This window comes from Aulonocara stuartgranti (genome assembly GCF_965226115.1).
Source record: "Aulonocara stuartgranti genome assembly, chromosome: 12".
Classification (NCBI taxonomy): Eukaryota; Metazoa; Chordata; class Actinopteri; order Cichliformes; family Cichlidae; genus Aulonocara; species Aulonocara stuartgranti.
The window spans coordinates 13,241,174-13,259,366 of NC_138948.1; the positions used below are offsets into that span (position 1 = coordinate 13,241,174).

Below are 18,193 nucleotides of genomic sequence, written 5' to 3' on the forward strand. Positions count from 1 at the left end.
TAACAAATTTGCAGGGCAAATGACGAGAACACCAAATAAAGTGACTGAATCAGCAGCATCCTCTTGATATAACAGAGAGAGAGAGGGAGAGGGAGAGAGAGCGTGAGGAGGAGCGAGAGAGAGAGAGAGCGCGTGAGGACAGCGAGAGAGACCGCGCACGAGCATCCTGTGCTCAGACTCTCCAAGGAGGCTGCGATGTAGACAGGATGAAACTGGCGGGGTGTTTTTCCGAGGACCGTGCCTCTCGGTTGTCGTTACCTGTCATGGTATATCATTACCATCTATTAATTATGTGGAGAACAGGAGGAGCTTATTATAATTTTGTCGATGCCTGAGGATTATGGACCGTTACAGTAACGAACAACTGTGTAACGGTTCGGACAGCTGCCTCTTTCTTTTTCTTTTTCTTCTTCTTTCCCTTCTTTGCTTAAACAATTTTTAAAGCGCTGGCGTCGCTGATTTTCTAACAAAATGTTGAATTTAGCGCTCTGTCGACGTGAAGGATGCCCGTGGCACGTCATTTTTTGTTGCCGTTGGACATAAACCTGTGGACGGGCGCTGTTTCCCAGGCAGTATGATACAATATTTTGACATAACCGTTATTTTTGTGTGTTACGCTCTATTGCGCATGCCTAGTGTTAGCTATAGAATGCTGCCCGACGCCACTTCTCTCCGTCCTGGCCGTGATTTAGGAGAGAAAAAGTGACGGCAGCTGGGGGACTACATAGCAAAAAAGAGAGAGAAAATGCGTTGGCAAAGTGGCAGCGTGGCGAGCAAAGGATTTGACTTGAGATCCTTCATGAAATAGATTGTGCCATAAACTGAAGAATGTCAGGGACACCAAATGCAGAAGCTGAAGGAGTAGTCTCCAAAGTAAAAGTGAAAAAGGAGATCAAGACAATCGTGGAGAATTTGGAAACCATCCTGGGAGATCTTAAGGATGTAGCTAAAGAGCTCAAAGAGGTAAATTAGAAGAAGTATTCTGCCATGTGTCGTGTTATTTCCACAGGCTTGCTGTGAGGGTGCTTTTTCTGAGCATCCTTGACTGAGAAGAGATGGAGGGCTGACATCGACCTCACCAGTGGGGCCTGGAAAAGACTACACACCGTGCTCCTGCCTTTCCCATTAATGTATGTGATCATTATCACCAACATGAGAGAGATTTGGCACTGGGAGGACATAGGGTGGGAAATGGCAGGACAGCTTCTTCACCCTGACTCATAAGCTTTGATGAAAGTGTGAAAAAAATGTGATCACAATTAATATTTAATGGACAAGTTGGTGCAAGCAGGAAGGTGATTTTGCATTGAATTTCATCATCTTAATGCTGACTGTTTTGTTGGTCCAAATGATTTCCTGTCAAATAATAGAGAGAAAGTGGTCTTCTTCTTTTCACCTGTCACCTCCCTGGACTCCTTGTGGTGTCTTGCTTATCTTCATCTTTCTTTGTCTCTCGGCATGTGTATTTGTGGCTGTCCTCCTCCTCTCTAGTCCTAAAAGATCAAAACTCTTTTAGAGCTGTCTGACTGAGGTCTCAAATCTCAGTGATGGAGAGACTACAGATGTTTCTGTAGAAATCAGGATGATATTTCAGGTTTATATTCACAGTCACAGAACCAGTAATATATAGCTGCCTCTGTGACATATTTCCCTTCATTCACATTAAAGTGGTTTCTCTGAATCAGTCTCACCCCCTCACTTGAAATAACCTGCAGTCTTACCTGCTTTTATGCTTGCATTCCTCTGCCGACTGCACACCAGGCATCCAGTCCGCTCTGCCAAACCTCTAACCTTAACATGACAAGCTGTCATTCTAATACAACTCTGTTGCGTACAGCCTGTGGTACATTATGGATGGGTAGCCGACACAGCATCTGTCTCCTTCTGCCGCTCTGTTCCCCTCACTCTCATTTTTTCCTGCAACTTTGACTAAATTACACTCCTTTTGTGTTTTTCAGCAGTTTACAATATGTCACAGCAGGCACCAGAGATAAATGAGAAGAAGAAGCCATTGTAATCTGTCTATTCTGATCTTTTTATGTGATGTGCCCTTCCTTTTTCTTCCCTTCTTGCTTTTTTTCTTTTGCTTCTGGGAGATTGTGTAGAGGATCAGTTATTCTGACACCGCACACACTAAACACATACCTCCAGGGGGTGTTACTATCAAAGCCAGTGTTTGGGGTGTAATCCATTTGAAATGCAGTTATCTGTTATAACTCACAGACGGGGCTGGAGCCGAGCCTGGCTCCAAGGAGGGACCCTGCCCAGATGCTTGGCACTGCCGCCGAAGCTGCCTGGCCTACAACAGGGGCTGCACACTGGGATACTGGTATTACCTCTTGTGTGTGTCCCAACAAATTATCCATTTAAAGACTGCATGGAGAGTTTAGCACTCTGCCCTAGCCTTCTCATCTTTATTTTTATCGCTCCCTCTCAGTCACTTGCTCTCTCTTCTTAGTTGCTGTTTGCACATGCATTTAAAACCACATGATAGCAAATGTGCTTGAGAGCAGGCTAACATACTGGGTACTCTAAGATGAGAACCCCTAATCCAAAAGATAAACAACATCTTTGTCTCAAATGTTGTAATTTTACTTTCTAGAGAAATTTTCTCCTTGGTTGCTTTAATGGCTAGGATACTGTGAACCTATGCATGCTCAGCTCAACTTATGTTAGACTTTTTTTAGACCCTATGAGAGCTGCCGAGTTAAACATTAGCAAAATGTCCAACACCACTTCAGTTCTGGGCTTCAAAGGAAGCACCACTCTCCAACAAGGGAAGAGAAGCAGGAAGGAAATGTACTCTAAAGGGAAGGTTTTTGGAAAGACTTCTGAAAATGCCTCAATAACATGGGCATTATATTACTAAGTACCAGTTATTAGTTCCCAGTAGAGTTTACTATGATTATTAAATTTTATCTGCTGTGTTAAAGACTTCTTGGGCAATGTTTATGATGTATTATAAACCTTTCCAGCATCCAGATATTGCCTGAGCACTGTAGGTGTAAATGAATAGTAGAGTATCTGTGTCCATGGAAGTGCTGAAAGTGCAAGTACTTACATTTCTAAAGATAAAGTGTGCATGGTCTATCATATTTTAGTTGTCTAGTCAGCCCTTGGTTTTAGGTGGGTGTATCTTGTTTGGTCGACAGCTGGAATTTAGAGGTGTCACAATTAGGGTTAATATAGCTTTTATTTTATTTTTTTATTTCAACTTTTTAATGTTTTTATTTAGTGAGTTTACTTATTCAATTTATTGCCAGTTATTCAAAATTGTTCAGTTTAATTTTGAATAACTAAAAAGGTTAATTTTATTTTCCTTTGTAGTTAAAATTTGTCAGGGGCAAAGCAGAAGTTCAGAACTGAAGGAAGTTTCCTCTACAGTCTACATCTTTGTTCTTTTTTCATTAGTTCAGTTCAGTTAGCTGGACTTTTTTCATAGTAAGCTCTAGTTAACTGTAATAGCCTTGGTTTTGATGGTAAATGGTTAATGGGCTGGTACTTACATAGTGCCTTTCTACTTAATTTGAGCACTGAAAGCACTTTCTACAACAAGTTTAATTCATCCAATTACACAACACACATATTCAGGCAGTGCTTTTATCTATATGTAAGCACTTATCTAATATTCACTTAAACTCAAAATATGAAAGATGCATCTGGAGTAACGTGGGGGTTTGACACATGAACAGGAGTATCTGGGATGGGTCCATTGACCTCCAATTGGTAGACGACCCGCTCTACCACCTGAACCACTGATAAATATAATCACATACTGAGAATAACATTGATATTTAAAATTGAAATATTAATATTGTGTCAATAAAGAATATACGATAATATAACACATATTGTTCTACTGATTAATAAATGATTGCTAAAGAAAAATCACTACCAAAGTGTTAGCAAAAGACTTTTAGCTTTTGTTTCATAAGTATTTTTAAATAATCTGGTTAAAACTGAATTCTATTGATCAATTCCAGAAACAAACAAAAGAAGAAAAAACATGCATATATATGTAGATTAATCATTCTTAGATGTGTAGTCCATCCAACCTTCAGATCCACCATTTGTTCATCGCATCCAGTATCAAAGCACCAAGATGGCAAAAGTGAAAACACATAGCAAGGGACTTCACTAAGCTGGCTACTTCCATCATTTGTTAGCTATATGAGAGCAGCTGAGAGCAGTACGACGTGGTGTATTCCAAGAATGGTCAAACACTTCCCAGTGAATATTGATGAAGTATTCATCTCTGTTTTTAATAGATATCTAGTTAATATTGTTATCAACATTTGATACATTTTTTATAACAACATGATGTGACAATCTAATAAGACAGTGTTAGAGGAAATTCAGCTATAGCATTTTGCATGTGCACTTGAATATATGCAGGTCTAATTTTTAAAAAATTAAAGGAACATTTTAAAAACACATAAGATTTTAATGGGGAAAAAAACATGCTGGATATCTCTGCTGATATGGACTGGGTTTTGGATTTATTGGGAATGAAAGGATATCACATTGTTTGATGAAAATTAAGATTATCAACTTACAGAGGGCTGAATTCAAAGACATTCCATAAAATCAAAGTGAAAAAATTATGCGGCTGACTAGTCCATTTTGCCAAAATGCAGCAACTCAAAATGGTACTCATTGGTGTATGGGCCCTGCGTGCTTGTATGCATGCCTGACAACATCAGGACCTGCTCCTAATGAGATGAGTAATGGGTTTCCATCTCCTCCTAGATCTGTGAGGAGATCTGAGCTCCTGGACAGTCTGGCGTTCAATTTGGCTGTATTGGATTTAGGTCAAGTGAGCATGTCTGCCAGTTTAAAGCAATGGGTCCAAGGATTTCATTCCATTTCCTAATGGCAGTCAGGGTGCTGTTGCTCACCTTGTAGAGGTCTGTGCATCCCTCCATGGATATGCTTCCCTAGACCATCATTGACCCATCATCAAACTGGTCATGCTGAACAATCACATGTGTCTCCAAAATCACGTGTCACATGTGTTAAGGGTGAACCTGGTCTCATCTGTAAACAGCACAGGGTGCCAGTGGTGTACGTTCCAATTCTGTGGTTCTATGGCAAATGCCAAATCAGGTTCCACAGTGCCAGGCAGTGAGCACAGGACCCACTAGAGGATGTTGGGCTCTCCGGCCACCCTCATTAAGTCTATTTCTGATTGTTTGGTCAGAGACATTCCCATCGGTGGTCTGCTGGAGCTCATTTTATAGGCCTCTGGCAATGTCCATCCTGTTCCTCTTTACACAAAGGAATGCCCTGCTGATGGGTAAGGATCTTCTACAACACTGTCCAGCGCTCCTAGAGTAACTACCTGTCTCCTGAATTCTCCTCCATGCTCTGGAGACTGTGCTCGGAGGTGTTGGACTGTGCAGCCTTTCTAGGGTCCAGGTATCTCACACTACCAGTAGTGACACTGACCATAACCAAACGCAAACCTAGTGAAAAAACAACCAGAAAAGATGAGGAGGAAAAAAGGGGTCAGTAGCCTTCATCTATAAAACCATTCTTGTATTGGGTCTCACTGTAGCACCTTTAGTGCATCTGTTAACCCTCTCTGCAACTTAAATGACGAGAAGTTTAACTGGCTCAATTCTATACTCTGATTAAAGTTTTCCTCTATTTATTGTTTTTATTTATTTTTATCAGTACATATTGCTTGTTATCTTCCTGAACAGTTCTTAAGTACTTTCATTATGTAGGATGTGGATGCAAACTTCCGATGGGAAGACATAGATGTATTTTTCTATCTGCTGTTTCATATCTACTGTATCTACTGTATTCATATCCTTTCTGATAAAGTTAGTAGGGCATTTTACATAATTTCTTTTTCATTACAGATTTGTTAAATGTCTCCTAATGGTCTGCTGTCACATGTTGCATTTCAAGGAAACAAAGCCTTCGGTTATGTCTTTTTCATGGTATTTTGATTAATAAGAGACAAACAGTTTAGTGATCTTTTCACTCCTCTGCACTGTTCTTTTTTTTTTACATTCCTTTGTCTTTGTCATCTTTTCTCTTTTCTTCTTTCTCAAAATTGGTTGCATATTACAAATGATGGTTCTTCCGTCTTGCATCACAGGATATGTTTGGTGCTGCTACTTCTCTTGAATTCTGCTGGTGCATGAGATTGATGTAATCTATCACTTAGGTCAGAATCTGGCAGGCTCATGGCTTCTCTCAAAAATCCTATTGATAGTTATTTTCTCTCACTGTGGTTGTCATTGGGATGTATTAAGCAATCTTCAGTCTTATAAATTTGGAAGTGTTTCCTCTTTAAAATGTAATTAAGAACATACAAAGATTTTAATTTGTCTTTTCCTCTACTTCATCTTCTTACCCTATATCCTAATGCATTTTTTCCAAGTTGGTAACTTTTTAGATGAGACTGTAATAGTAAATATTTTCTGTAGGGCTTCGCAATTGAAAATTATGATGGCTTCTGCAATTATGGAAATAAGATTATTGATGTAAAACAAATAATTTTAAAGTAGGCTATCTGCTAAAGCGTTAAACTTTTGCTCTTTACTAAAAAAATCCAAACAAACTCTCCCATATGCTTTGGCTGGTTTAGTTCATCTCAGTTCACCCAGGATGACAAAAAGAGAACCTTTTGTTAACAAGAGTTTGGCTGTTAGGAGGAACTTTGGTTCTAGAAACAATGTTTCAAAATTAGGTCAATCTAATTAATAATCACTGACCAAAATATTGCATCATTACAACTTATACCATAACCAGTGGCTCCATGGTGAAGTGGTTTACACACATTCTCCTAACAAATCATAAGCTCCTCGGGTGAGTCTCAGGAGGAGACACAAATCCCTCTGGGCTTGAATCAGGAAGGGCATCCAGCATAAAAATTCTGCCAAGTGAAACATGTGGAGATACCTGCTGTGGACATCCCTTGTGAATAAGGACGCAGCTTTTACAGTTTATACCATAATCTAAGTGGCCTAATTTCATCTTCTTGTGACACACTTATTTATTTTTCCTTCAGCTGTCATAGTTACACTTCCTATTATCACCAACAGGTTGTTCATGAGATTGACACCCTAACTTGTGACCTGCAGTTGGAGGAAGACGGACTAACAGACAGCTCAAAGACAGACACACTGAACTCCAGCTCGAGCTCCACCACCACCACTACCACTGCATCCAGCCTGGAGAAGATGAAACTCTTTCCCGAAGACTGCATATTTAAAACACCTGCTTCCCTAATGCCAGTCCCCATCAACCCTCCTGGAGTCCTGACTGTACTCAAGAAGCCACACCCACCTCTACCACCACCAAGGCATACCCCGCTGAGAGCCGAGGACCACAACGTTAAAAATCTGCCTCATCCAACTTTAGTGTTATCAGGGAATCTATCCAAGGCTAATGGGTCTCTATTAAGGAATGGTGGGGTTTTCCCATTGAAATCAAACAGGGATTTATTTTCCTCTACACCATGCTTCATTTCTAATGACAGTGGAATCCCTGAGTCGGGTCTTGTTCCTACATTGCCCAGACCCATGCCTCTTCTACGGCATGAAAAGAACAAATGCCCCAAGGCCCCTGGCAGGGAGCCACGTGAGAGGGAACGTGTACGTTTCAGCGAGAAGGTTCAGTTTCATGGCTACTGCCCGGACTGCGACCTCCAGTACGATGTAGATGACACAGAACTACACTTGCAGGCTGAGCTGAATGACTTGAGGCTCAGCCCAGTACACTGCTGCTCCTCTTCCCCTCCTCCTCCTCATTCTCTTTCCCATGAATTCATGTTGGAAAATGGCGGTCTACCAGTCAGCCACAGTTTCCCACCAACAGGAAACACTGCTCCACCTTGTGTGCCTCCCCACACACCTTCTCTCAAGCCCCAGAAAACAATCCTTCGCAAATCAACCACCACCACAGTTTGACACCAACCCCCCTTGTTGTGTCTAGTTTAAACATTTTCGAATCATTCATAGTGTTTTCTACTTTATGAGTGCTTTCTACTCCAGTTGAACTTTGGATTATCCAGAGAGAAGAAAGGATTGGAAATAATAAACAAAAGAGCGGATATAGTGAGTGGAACAGAAGAAGGCATCGCCGTGGGCATCGAGATGTACATGGAGAGATCAGGACGAAGCGGTGAGTGTTCCTGAGTGTGCCTATACGAGTTGTTCATCAAGAAGGTTTGTTTGCTCCAGCACATCCCCATGAGTCTGTCTGTGTTTTTGTGGTTTTTTAAAGTATCTTCATATGTACAGTACAGAGGTGTTCCCAGGATATTTTTAAAGAGCACAGCACAGGAAGAACCAAGAACAAGACAGGGAATTAAAATTGGTGTAGAAAACTTACAATTTTCATGTTCATGGGTACTCCTGTGCCCTCATACAGATGCCATTGCTTGAAAACTGCCACTGCAACTTACCAAGCCTCAATAGGCACAATATTAGCATGTATAATATACATGATATTATTAGATCATAACTGTTGATTCATGAATTTGTATCTTTTTAATGTTGCAGCTGGAAATTATTTCATTACTTATAGCTTAAAAATATTAAAACGACAGTATATTTTAAAGTAAGCAAAAAAAAGGTAATTACAGTTTCTTACAATTTAAAACAGTTGTTGTGAAGCACATAGTATATTTGAATTTCAAATATAGTGAAAAAGAAATAGCAAGCACTAAAAGAAAATTGCATGTGCATATGCCATACCAAGTCTGTATATTTAATTTAAGAAATACTTAAATAAAGTACATTAAAACACTATAAAGTAACTTGTTAAATATAACAAGTTATATCCCAGTACTGTTCCTGCTAATGCTATTATCTAAAGATATAGGGCACTTTATCCAGGAGTGCCTATTTCATATTTCAAACATGGGGCGAGTGCCACCCCATGTTTCCCCTCTGGACACACCACTGCATCTGTTTGTTGGTTCTTGGGCAACTGATACTGGTAGACTGCTTTTTGTTTTGTTTCTTCCAGGAGATTGTTGGTACTGAGTCTATTACTTGGGATCTTCTCCATTAGCAATAATATAATGAATTAATATCTTTCTAGATGAAACAATAGCACCCACTTCCCCTAGATTTTATACAAAAACTTAAAGATCTTCCAATATGCTGGCACATAAACAGAATATATCTTCACACATACCTGCCTAGATTCACAGTTAGGGTTGTGAGACAGACAAGTGAGTTGGTACTACCTCTTCCTTCATCACCTTCCAGGATTCATTTTGTTGACGTGTGAGACTGTAGAAGTAAAAGGAGGGAGAGAAAATGAAAAGAGTGACACGGCAGGTTGGAGAGAGAGAGAAGGAAGTGTTAGCTGATACAGCTGGCATTTTGATTTGCGTCGACAGACGTCTCCACAGCGCATACTAATTGAAAAATCTTTTACTTTATTTTCTAATAAAAATCTGTCTTTAGCAATGCAAGTCTCATTTTCGTTGACATCTACCCTCCACCCGCTGTGATATCAGCACCACCCCCCTGTGATGTGAAGCTAAATGGACAGTAAGCCTATCAGTTCTGCTCTTGAGTGGAGAGAATCAGGCGAAACAATGCTGAACTATTTCCTTTTAAATCAGCAGTAACATCGGACCATCTCAGTCTATATGAACAGTTGGTAGTCTCCACTTTATTGGCTTCCATTAAGAAGCATGTTTCAGAAAGTCTGTTATTTTTGCATGTGTGTGTGAGAGAGAGAAATGTGTGAGCATATGGCTGATATTTCAGTACATCTGAGATTGTTTTCAAATCTGTGTGTGTGTGTCTGCATATACGTCTTTGTATTTACAAAGGTGTGTGTAAAAGCACGAGTCAGTTTGCCAGACTGGGGAGACAGCACACCCAGGAGTTAGATGAGAATAGTAGCACCTTCCTCCCAGCAATGCCCTTAATTAGCTAGATTAGACTAGAGGAGATAACAGCACTGCCTCAGAAAGCCTTTGTACCAACATTAGCCTTGACAAAGCTCTGAACCGCTGCTAAACATATTTTTTATGACAAACAGTGAGAGAGGAGAGAGCTAGCCGGCAAGCAGAGAAACTGAGGAAAGAAATAAGGAAGATAAGAAGTAAGAAATAAGGAAGCAAGGTAAAGATGTGTGGAGGACAGTTGTGATGTTCGGGAGGCATGTTACATAAACAGTGAATTTAATATGTATATCACTTATATGTTCTGTTGGGGTGGTGGGGGTGGAAATCTTGAAGGTTAAAGCTGAGAAAACCAGGGGAATGAAAATCGCACATTGATGACTAAATCCAATGCAAGACCTCGCTGGCCTTACAATCTAAAATCGGCATCTAGATTAGGGATCAGTGGATATTTAGCCATGTAAAAAATGAGAAAGAGTAAGCACGAGTGGGGATGAGGGCACATAGGGTAAAAGTGTGGGACAGAGAGAAAGTGAGTGTGCCGTAGAGAGAGACAGACAGAGAGATGGTGATGCAGTGAAAGCTGATGCTCTTTTAGCTGCATTGCCCTGCTGTTATGTAGCAAATGTGGATGTATGTTTTTCCACTCGATTAGTGCTCACGGCACAGAACATCCACTGTATTAATGTTGTATTCATGGTTTTATGTCTGGCAGCAGCATGCACACATACGTACATATTGAAATACTCATACAAATAGGTACATCATCAGTAGATCCTACTCATATGGGCTTCTGCCACCGTAGTAGTTTTTTAGTAGCTGAGGAAATTGGCACAGTGTCATCATGTGATTAAAGATGTTTAAAGTTGTTTTGTTGCAAATTCTGTGCTTAAAAACTCTTAGGCTAGCTCAGTTTAGTAATAAACTTCAAAATCTTTTACCATATCCATCCATTCGCTTCCGCGTGTCCTTTTCAGGGTCACGCTGGAGCATGTCCCAGCTGTCTTTAGGGCGAGAGGCGGGGTACACCCTGGACAGGTTGCCAGTCTATCGCTGAGGTTCCTTTACCATATTTTTTTTTAAATCTCTTATCCACCTCAGTATCTAGGGCTGGAAATTTACCCAGCTGTCACAGAGTGAGAGGTAGGGTACGCTCTGGACAAGTCACCAGGGCTAGACAGAGTCAGACATCATCATAGACAGATAAACAGAGAAAGACTTCTATTCACATCACATCCAACCAATTAAGAGTCACCTAACCCTTACTTTAACCTGTGGGAGAACATGTAAACTCCACACAGAAAGGGCCAGCCCCAATTGAGGTTGAACCCAAAACCTTCTTGCGGTGAAGCGACAGCGCTAAACATCATACCACCCAAAATGCATACCAAATTTACCCGTTTCTGATCAAAAACTGTGATCAAATAACTAAACACAAAAAGAAAAACATTGAAAACATTGGAGGCATCTGCTTTATTTTTCTTTTCCCACTCTGTCTCATTTGTGGCAATTTGCTGTTGCACCTTCCAGTCAGATGTCTTACTGAATACAACATGATATACATTTTGTAAATTATGGGCCTTGTTAGAGACAAAAGTGCTCAGTTCTGGTATGTTTTAGGGCATGCCTACTTTGGCATTGATAAGCTTTTGCCACATCAACATAAAGTTGCCAGGGTACCAGAAAGGTGGTGGTCAATACCAGAAACAGTAGAATGACATGGCTCTCAATACCCATGTTGATATGAAAACACAAAGATATTCCCATGTATTTGAATGTATGATCATGTATTTAAAAAAAATTACAAAAATGGCATTTCTGTATATTAAAGCACAGTACAAAGAACAGTACAAAACCTAAAAAGCTAAAAGTATATTTTGTTGACTGAAATATTAGGAAGCCTGCTTACATTATTACAATTACATTACATTAGCTTAAGTACGTTATATTAGACATTGCAAACATTTTAGCCTGTGGGAACAAACTGTCTTAAACAAAATGGTAATGTGTAATTCAGGATAACATAAGAAGGATAATACTTTAAGTGTTGTTAACATTACGTAAAACGTATTCAGCCTGAATTCTTATGAATAGATTTGGATGACTAGGTGCTTCAGTAAAAAAAAAGTTTTTCTTCCCTTGGTCTGAAAAGCATGTTTGCACATTTACATGCTGCCTTTTGTGTGGCATGTAAGGATAGACTAGAACACGTGCTCTGCTTAATGTTTCACAACAGGACTAACCAATACAAGACATCACAGTGGCTCACATTGTCCATTTTTTCTGAAGTGTTTCTAAATGTTTATTCAAAAATATTTCTCTCTTAAACTAAATCTGCTGACTCCAAAATGTTGTTGATGGTTTTTTGTATTATTTGTTTGTTTTGCCCTCTCACTTCAACACTGCAAAACAGATTATCATTATATCAACCTGTTCTTAACCTTTAAAATGTTTTGGCACTAGTGGCAATTTATTCATTTTAATAAAATTTCACAACCATTAAACATAGTTAAAACAGAAGCAGGTACACATGAACTTTGTTTTGTAAAAGGGACGTTAAATTATAGAATTTGTGGACACACAGACTACAGCTAGCTTTCATTAGGTTTACATGTTTCAGTGTGTTGAGATTTGCTCTGCCTTTCAACCTACTCTGTATTAATCTACCAGACATGTGTGACAGAAGGATGCCAGTATGAAGTGGGAGAAACTGTTCTGCCATTTGGGCTGGCTGACCGATGCAAAAGTGTTTCATCAGTCACTGGTTTAATACATGCATGACCTATTATCAGATTGTTCTTGTAACACAAAAATCACTACTCCTCTGACCATGGGTGTAGGAGTTTTTCACAGTTTTTGCAAAGGCTAGCTGAGCTCCAGCGCTCCAGGCTTGAGGATGAAGTTGTAATGGGCAGGGAGGAGGTGGATATTCACCGCCTCCATCATGAGTCAGGACTGACTCAAATGCACTGACCTACTCCCTACAGCTCACAGCTCTTGTCTATAACCCATCTTTCTCTCTCTCTCTCTCTCTTCTCTCACCCCCCCGCCCGTCTCATGCTCTCTCTCACTATTTCTTCATTTCTTTCTTCCTTTCCCCTTGGATGATGCTTTACTCCCACTCAGCAGCATCTGTATGCATAACACTCTCTTTGTGCACATGCAGCTCCATATACATGTGGGTGAGGTAGCTATTATTAAAGCATATCTGACACTTTGTACAGCAAACACTCCTGTTTGTAGGTTTAATAAAAAAAAGGTCAGGCACTTCCTGACTTTGAATGACAAAAAACCTTCTAGGGATGATGGCTTTTACTCCCTATTGTTATGCGTCCAGCACCGCCTCCGTGTACAGCTTTTACATTTCAATCCCACGTCCTGCTGACGTCAATAGTCCATTTATCGGGTGAATTGGTAAACATCCGCGTTCCATAATGAGTTTGAAAAATCCTTACATGTAAAGGCTTGATGTGTAAATTTGGATATGTTACAGTAACAAGTGCAGAAGAGAGGATGAGCTCATGAACGGGGGTTCATTTAAATTAACAAACAATCCAAGTTTAAGAATGACCAATTACAAGTGTAGGTCTCCATTTCACATTATTGTAACTTAAACAGGGGCTCGTCCAGGATTTGGATCCAAGACTCACACAGAGTCTTAGTAAAACTGTAAATCCAAACCTGTCCCACGGCCTAATAAAGGAGACGTGGAAATCAGTTTACTTTGTGCCCAGATCAAAGTGAAATTCATTTTATTGATTGTTTTGGTATTCTTGGTGATACATAGCCTACAAATGCACCTGATTGATTTTCTGTGTTCCAGAAGCTGCAATTCAAGCAGAGTTAAACATTTTCTGCATCACCAATTGAATGAATGTAAAACCACAGACAATACGAAGCACAGTTTGTGCTGGTGTAACTTTATAGCTGGCCTTCAATTGGTAGTGTTAACAGGTTGCATTCCTTCAGCAGAGAAGCTGAATGGTACTTAAAGCACACTAAATAAATCAACATAAATGTGGTGATCCCAGCTGATTATAAATACATTTAAGAACATAACCTGCTCCAGACCAGGTTATATGTTCAGGAAAAGTTGCCATGGTGATCTAATCAGGTGATAACCACCTCTATAACACATAAAACTCTGACTTTAAGCTTAACATAGCTTGCTAACCCATTAATCATGCTTTGTAGTACACCCCTCTGCTCTGTTACTATGATTTGTTTCTTGCTATAATAGTCAATGCATGTGCTTATAGTGCTCCCACTGACTGTATTGTCTTCGTTCCATTTTCCAACCTGGCATGTGCACAATGTGCGATAAAACCCAAAAGATGTGTCAGAGTGAGACACATTTTGCCAGTGAATATTAATTAGCTGTTGTGTCTCGGTCTGATTGTTTGTGGTGATAGTCTGCCAAGAGACACAGTTGTCTGTTTGCTCATCCCATTCTGCATGCATCATTTACTTTGATTTTTGTTTCCCTCAATCAACTATATTTCATAGCAATCATTGAAAAATTAAATTGGTATGGGGGAAGCATTAAACAAAATGAAAACCAAATCATTTTGGTGTTTTGTGCCAGAGGCATTACATCTGTAATGGAGATGCTGTGTGCAGGGTTCATTAGAATACAAATAGACATGACCTACATTGCCAAACGCCAGAGCATTCAGAAGTAAATCTGGTGCACATTAGGCCTGAATACTGGCTCGTCTTGGTGCTTCTCTGTCAGTGACTCAGGCAAAGTGATGATTTGGGAACGTGAGTGGGCATGTGTGTTATTAAAATGCATGTGCGTGCTCATATGCATTTATTTTCATTTTAAAGGGGATACGTGTGCATGAGTTTTAAAAGGTGAAAAAGAGTGCAAAAAGACTCATGGGTGTATGCAGCCATGTGTGTAACATGGAGTCAAAGGCCGTGAGATGGCTCGGTGCAACTTAGAAAGCTTTGGTGGTGAAGCAAACTTAATCTGAGGCTTTCACGCTCCTTTGGAGATTGTTAAAAGTTAGAGGCATCAGCTGCACCTTACTCGGGGAAGGTAAACAATATTTCAACAACAGGATCAGATCTGTAAGAGCCACAGTGGCCCAGATGGGGTCCTCTGCTCATTGAACCTCTTCAGACTTGAGTGAGAAACACAGAAAAAAATGCTATTTAAGGAGTCCCACAAGTCTGGGCAAATTGTCTGTCACAAAAGGGAAGGCTTTTTAATCCACGAAGAAAAATGCAAGACTGTTCAGTCTTAATAACTTTGATGGCTCGTGTATGTGTTACTGGGCGTTTGTGCTTTGGCATATTTTCATTTTGGTCAATGAAAAGTGATTGTTAGTGCTGTGACTGCTCTGTCAAGTGGCTCTCCACTGTGCAGCCAGATATTCACACTAATATGTTTCCTCTTTTTTCTCTCTCTCTCTCTGCAGGGCCCATTGACACACTTGAGATACGAGACAAAGGGATGCTTGCTTCATACACCGATCGACCCCGGTTGATCAGGCAGGGAAGAGCCAGAGCTGAGGCCAAGCATCCACCACCATTTGCATAGCTCTTGCATAGTGCTTGTGCTGTTTGTGCACTAAGCAATCTCTGGGAACCAGCTGTGCTGGAGCAGTGTTACTGTCTAACTGGCAAAGCAGGAAGGGTAGTCACTGTGTGTGTGCAAAAAGATGAATCTATTGATGTGGAGGTGATATTTTCATTCATATAAATGGTTGATTTAAAGATTCAAACACCGATGAAACCTTATCATCAAAAGTAAAGATGAACCAGTACAAGATGGGGTGAAATAATGTCAGCCAGTATTTGATTGATGTCTATACTTGTTTTTGCTTTGTGCGTGCTCAGATGGAAATCAATAGCTCCACTCAACCGATGGAATTTGCCTTTTAAGAATTGTAATTGTTTGTGTCTGGAAAGCCCAACGGTTCGGCCTGGGAGCGAAACGCTCTCTGCTGGACTGCAGATAAGGAGAAAATAATAGCTATGTCAGTACGTGCCATATGCACAACCACAGCATGTTTTTGGAAAGACTCGTGTTTTGAAATGGTTGATGATGCGGTCACTGGTCCTTGTCCAGACATTCTGTTCGTTGTACATCAAAATCTATCCGCTCATCTGGTGCCATACAAGCTGTGTTTATTTCACAATGACATGCAGAGATTCAGTACAGTGTGGCATAGTTACAGCTTTAAAGGGTTATTGAAGAAGTAATAATTTGCATCAAATTTTTTTTGTATACAAATGTACATGTATATTTCAGGCATTTTTCTACAGAGACTTTAACATTTAAAAAGATGATATTTTTGATATTGTGTTGGATGACTGAGAGGTATTTTGATGAAAGCTGACATTCCCTCGAGGTATATGTTTTTCAGGGCAGAGCAAGATGAGTTATTTATACATACCGAATCGTGTTTACATGAATGACAAACTTAACTATTATAACTTAGAGAAACTTTACAATGTCGGCTGCAGTGGGAGGAGGAAAATATAATGCAGAGATGAAACGTGACGAAAACCAAATACCTAGTTGTGCTTTATCAGAAGGGAGGCATGGGACTGAATGAACGCATGACTGACTCTTCACTTTGTCCTGCCATCACTGTGTTTTTCTATGCATTTCTGTGGAGAAGCTGTCTGGTAGTGGGCCTGGAATGCTGGATTTTCTGCCCTCCAGAACAGAATTAAATAGTATTCCCTCTCATTCCCTCATCCATCGGGTCAATCCTGACGTCAATATAAACCTGACAAATTTCCATGTTGCTCTGGGTAATGAGTCATAGGTAATTAAAAAATGATGAAGTACTTTTATATATATATATATATATATATATATATATATATATATATATAGCACTTATAAAAACCAAATGAGTTATAAAGAAACAGAGTAACAAGATGAATATTACTCCAAATAGATCAAATATATACAGGATATACATAGAAAATCAGTCAAAACTCATCAAAGTTCCCACCTGACATCCAAAAAAATCAGCTAAGCAAAAAATGCAATAACTTACATATTAAATGAAATCATGCAAGGTTTAGTACAATGAAAATTAGTTACTGGCCATCAGAGTAGATAAGGGTTAAAACTCACTTTTCATTCCTTGCAATTTCACCACAGGAGATAACCAAATGACCTTTTCAGCACTGAGAAGGCACTAAACTCAGTTAAAAGCTGAAATTAAATCAGTTCTATACCCACTGTAAGTGTCCCCATCTACAGCCAATTCACCATATTTTTTTCTAAAACCAACTGTAAGCATCAATATTATGGAATATAATCACCGTTTCAGCAGAAAAATTGTACTAATATAACATCTGTGAAATAGAGTAACAGAAACACCCATCAAATATGGTATGAGTGTTGATATTGCGTAGAGAAGCTAAAGCAGGCACTTTGCAACTTATTTGGAATGCCAGAAACACAACCAGCCTTTCTGAACAGAGTCGGCATAAAGGAGTGAATAAATAACTACAAACAAATATGTGTGTCTGAAAGAAAAAAAATATTGGCCGATATAGCAGACTTTTTAAATCAGAAAATACGGGTATCTTAAAAGTCCTACATCAGTCAGGCTCTAGTTTAATGATATCACCATGTGTGTAACTGGTAAAAACCAACAGCATGAAAGGTCTGCTTGGTACCAGTTTGGTACCATGCTCATCTGTGACTTCTTCTAGTGGGTGGATGTAAAATTCATTTGGTTAAGGTTAAATGTGTTTTTGCACTCTGATAATTTCATGTACTTCATGTACTTAAGAAGTGCATTGAGGTCTAAAAAAACGCTGTAAAAAAATAAGGCGAATTAAAAGGCGACTAAATTTCCACCCGCTCCATGTACTCATTTCAGGTCTGTAAGTCAGAAAATATCCACAGTATGAACAGAAAATGTTGCATGACTTCATTTAGTATGCTGAAGATATTGCACACAAAAATAGCTTTTCTGGGAGGTTAAATGAGAGGCATTCACAGGTATTTCATGTAAACATGATTGCTGGTGAGCAACTTTTTTTTATTAGCACACCCCCCTTGATACATTTAGATTAGAGGCATCACACACACTTGTAAACCTCACCTCTTTGTTCAGATACTGAATTAAGGACTAAACTGACTCAGCAATGAATCGCTTTTAAAGCTGATTGGAATGTCTCAAAAAGTTGTTTGTGTTATTTTATTGTGTGTCCACAAACTGTTGGGAAATAACCTGTGAGAAGTAAACACTTTGCACTTGGTCAGTGTGCGTGTGTGTGTGTGCTTTAAACCTAACAATACTTTTAGTGCTGATTTTATGTCTGTATTCT

General features: G+C 39.6%; 1 protein-coding gene across 2 annotated transcripts; it reads left to right on the forward strand.

The window, feature by feature from the left end:
• The first annotated feature begins 149 nt into the window (after positions 1-149).
• prr16 (proline rich 16) lies at positions 150-16,716 on the forward strand. 2 transcript variants are annotated; one of them, XM_082554566.1, is made up of 3 exons: positions 150-963; positions 7,059-8,183; positions 15,310-16,716. In XM_082554566.1, exons 1-2 carry the CDS (start codon positions 829-831, stop codon positions 7,923-7,925), a joined length of 1,002 nt encoding a protein of 333 aa, XP_082410692.1. In that variant the 5' UTR covers positions 150-828; the 3' UTR covers positions 7,926-8,183; positions 15,310-16,716. The 2 variants fall into 2 exon arrangements, with proteins under 2 accessions (XP_082410692.1, XP_082410691.1); XM_082554565.1 differs by having other exon boundaries at positions 7,059-8,139.
• The last annotated feature ends 1,477 nt before the right edge of the window (positions 16,717-18,193 follow it).

Excerpts from the sequence above, each read along its gene's own strand:
- prr16 (XM_082554566.1), top strand. The coding sequence starts at position 829 with ATGTCAGGGACACCAAATGCAGAAGCTGAAGGAGTAGTCTCCAAAGTA. Across the intron at positions 964-7,058 it reads TAGCTAAAGAGCTCAAAGAG|GTTGTTCATGAGATTGACAC; the intron begins GTAAATTAGAAG and ends TATCACCAACAG.